Raw genomic sequence first — 3,776 nt, forward strand, 5'->3', positions numbered from 1 at the left:
ACAAAACCTTGCATGCTTCATCGTCGCCACTACTCTAAATTATATGGCAAGGTTGTTTTCTGAGTTCTTAGATAACTACAATTTCAAGATTTTTGTTCCAATATTCCTCCAAACACGCATTTCTTGAGACACAAAAAATTGAGCTTTGAATTGAGGGGAGAGAGGCTCAACCAATAAGTTGCTTATTCATTGTAAAGCTAAGACCGACTCAAAATATATGTGATGTCCACACTCCATACGATAGTATTGATGATCAAAGATAGTGTGACGACAACAAGTTGTGGTGAACTAATAGGCTCCAAGTGACAGCTGAGCCATGAAAAGGATAGTTAGACTTAGGTCCATTGAAGGCTTAGGCTCCAAGTAACGAGAATGGAGCCACACGAATAAAATAAAGGAGAATGTAGGTGTGAACCCTATCAACATCTTTTGCTTTCCAGAAGTACTAAGAAAACTTGGTTTGATTTGGTCAAACAACACGGCTGTACTAAGAAATCTTTGTTTTTCATTGAATGCCTACATTAGCTGGATCACACGCACCCACAGTCTCTCTGCATCCCTGTCATTGAATTCACTACATACATAGCTACCCCCCCGCCACTCCATGGCCAAGGCCAGAGCATTCACTATCCTGCTCCTTGTATTTTACGCTACCCTGCAGAAACCCACCATTGTTGATGGTGCCAATGATCTGGTCAATACATCCACAATTGCGTTTAACTATGATGCTACACAGTCAAATCTGGAAGACTTTAAACGAATCAGCGTAAGTATCGACAACGCTGTCTGGCTCACTCCCGACCCTCGCACGCAGCAACAGACTGAAATGGATGGAAAGACCGGTTGGTTCCTCTACAACACTCCCTTGACCTCGCTCCCAAACATCACCTCCTTCCACACCTCTTTCCAGTTCCAGATCATTACTCCTCCTCCATCCATCGTCCAGGGAGGAGATGGTCTCGCCTTCTTTATCTCTCCTTACGACACCATTCCCGATCAGAGCGGCGGTGGATTCTTGGGCATCGCCAATGGCACCTCCAACGCGTCAGATCCATCCCGCCATCTCTTTGCGGTCGAGTTTGATACCTACAAGAATGTTGAAATGAACGACTCCAATAACAATCATGTCGGGATCGACATCAATGGTGTTGTCTCCACAGTCTTCGTCAATACAAACTCTTCTCATTTTGACCTCTACCAGAACTCAACATTCATGGTGTGGGTGGACTACTACGCCTCCAATACATCCATCGAGGTCCGGATGGCCAACATCACAGACCCTTCTTCGTCACTAGTAACTCCACCTCTTCAACCCCCCCTCCTCAGCTTGAACTATGATCTCTCCACTCTTTTCCTGGATTCCGACATGTTTGTAGGCTTGTCAGCAACGACAGGTTTAAGCTATCAAGGCTGCGCGATCTCTTCCTGGAATTTCTCTCTAAGTACTACTGTACATATACAACCGCCTAGTAGTAGTAGTAGTAGTAGTAACAGCACAAGCATCACTTCACAATCAGGAACTAATCTTGGTAAAATCATTGCTGGTATTGTCAGTGGTGTTGTAGCCACCGGAGTCATAGTGGCTTTGATAGTCTACAGGAAAAAATGCTGTTCTTCTTCTTCCGATGATGATGAACAAATCGCAGAAATTTCACTAATTCCACACGATGCGCTAGTTCCAGCTGCCATGCCGCGTTACACATACAAGGAGCTGTGGAAGGCGACCCAGGGCTTTCATGACAAGGCCAGAGTAGGACGAGGTGGGTTCAGCATCGTGTACAAGGGCATCCTAAAGCAACGTAGTAATGCAGCGGGGGGATCGATGTGCGAAGTGGCCGTGAAGAGGTTGAACAAAGAGGGGCTGAGGAAGAGCGACGAATTCTTCTCAGAGATCAAGATGATCAACATGCTCGAGCATCCACGCCTGGTGAACCTCAAGGGATGGTGCTACGAGAAAGGGGAGGCCATGCTGGTGTACCAATTCATGAGCAACGGGAGCTTGGCAGATCACTTATTCGGGAAGGGCAACTCCACCATGTTGACAAGCAAGATTAGGGTGGAGATCCTGAAGGGAGTGGCGGAAGCCCTGAACCATCTGCATTCGGCAGGTGCGGTGCACCGCGATGTGAAGGCCGCGAACGTGCTACTCACATCTGAATTTGAGGCAATGCTGGGGGATTTTGGTCTGTTACGCCTGCTCAAGGACGACAATCATATGACCCAAACAATGACAGCAGCTGGCACGCCTGGATATGCCGCACCCGAACTGTTATTCACGCGGGTGCCGACCAACAAAGTGGATGTGTATAGCTATGGCGTGCTTGCACTAGAGCTGGCATGTGGGCGGCGGGCCATTGAGCCGAGATTAGATCAACTGGAGGAACGCATTCTGCTCGATTGGGTGTGGTTGAAGCAAGAGAGTGGCACACTACTATCGGTGTTGGACCCAAGGATGATGGAGGTAAGTGGGTTAGAAGGTGAAGAGAAGGAACCAATTTGGAGGTGCATCCTTCATTTGGCGTTACGTTGTTGCCATCCGATTCCAGATGAGCGGCCCCAAATGCAAGAAGTACTGAAAACCCTAGAGAATGGAGTAGTAGTGGCTGTTGAGCCTTCACGGCCTTCCTACCCTGGTGCTTTTGTCCTTCACCATCCTGGGCTTAGTGGCGACACGAATTATACTACCACATCCTCGAGTTATAATAGTGGCCAATATACCTCTTCGGGGTCTATGTAGATCGGCCATAGATAGGACTTTGGCTTTGTAAGTTACAAGCCCTCAGATCCTCTAGAAAAGCTTATAATGGATTTGCCTGACTCGTTAGGGAACATTTCCCTCTGTATGCATTGAAGTATATTGTTAAATAATGAATAAATTTTGTGATGGATTTGGATCATGATCTCCTTGTATCCTCGCAATGTGTAAAGAATCGAGCACCATGTGTGCTATATTGGCTCAAGAAGTCATCGTCATAAAGCGAGGAAAGCAATGAAGGCATAAGTCCAACAAGTTGGAGGAGAAGACATGGTGCTAAGCATTGGATGCACATGATGATTGACGCTGGTGCCCTTAGAAAAGTTCAGATGTTGCAGGAAGTAGGTAAGTGGAAGTAAGAAAGAACCTTGAAATTCCTTAGAAAACTCTTACCCTTATTGCAAAGACTGGTCTTTCCCCTCATGCCCAATCAATCAATGTCTTTCCTTGCCTCCTGTGAGGCCGCTTCTCATAATATATTGTGAAAAGCTGCTTGTCGTGGAGAAGTCTCATACCATGTAGGAAACATGGCACATTCTGTAAGGAGTTGCCCAACCCTCTCTGTGTATGATATTCCCTTGGGTATCACCTGACACCTACCATGCTAAAATGATGATTTATAACCTAAACCTAAATGATTGGTGACGTTAGCACCCCCCCCCCCATCTGCTAGATAATCATAGCCTATGGTGGATTTTTGTTCACCATTCTTTCATTTATCCGCAATGACAACAAACACCATGTCATTTACCAGTTCCTCTAATCACCATGTCATTTATCAGGTAGTGGTGAGACAGACTTCTGCTTCTTTGATTCATCCCAAACTCCTCTGATCCATCGAATCCCTTAGCCATAGTTATCACCAAGAAAAAGAACGAGTATATAGATCCGGGAACAAGAAAAAACAACATCCAAAATTTTGAAAATTTGAAACTGGATTTGACGTTCCCTGTTCCCTGTGGGTAAAGAATCACAATTTTTTTTGATGTGAAAATGGGGAAAATATATGGCAATTTATTTT

At 45.6% G+C, this 3,776-nt stretch overlaps 1 protein-coding gene across 1 annotated transcript; it reads left to right on the top strand.

The window, feature by feature from the left end:
* Positions 1–569: 569 nt before the first annotated feature.
* On the top strand, positions 570–2,885 carry LOC147870205 (L-type lectin-domain containing receptor kinase I.8-like). The gene has a single exon (XM_087337915.1). It carries the CDS (start codon positions 605–607, stop codon positions 2,735–2,737), a length of 2,133 nt encoding a protein of 710 aa, XP_087194041.1. The 5' UTR covers positions 570–604; the 3' UTR covers positions 2,738–2,885.
* The last annotated feature ends 891 nt before the right edge of the window (positions 2,886–3,776 follow it).

Source organism: Azolla caroliniana, unplaced genomic scaffold (genome assembly GCF_043228905.1).
Source record: "Azolla caroliniana isolate FFs.n. ecotype wild unplaced genomic scaffold, voAzoCaro1.0.p SCAF_1, whole genome shotgun sequence".
Taxonomy (NCBI): Eukaryota; Viridiplantae; Streptophyta; class Polypodiopsida; order Salviniales; family Salviniaceae; genus Azolla; species Azolla caroliniana.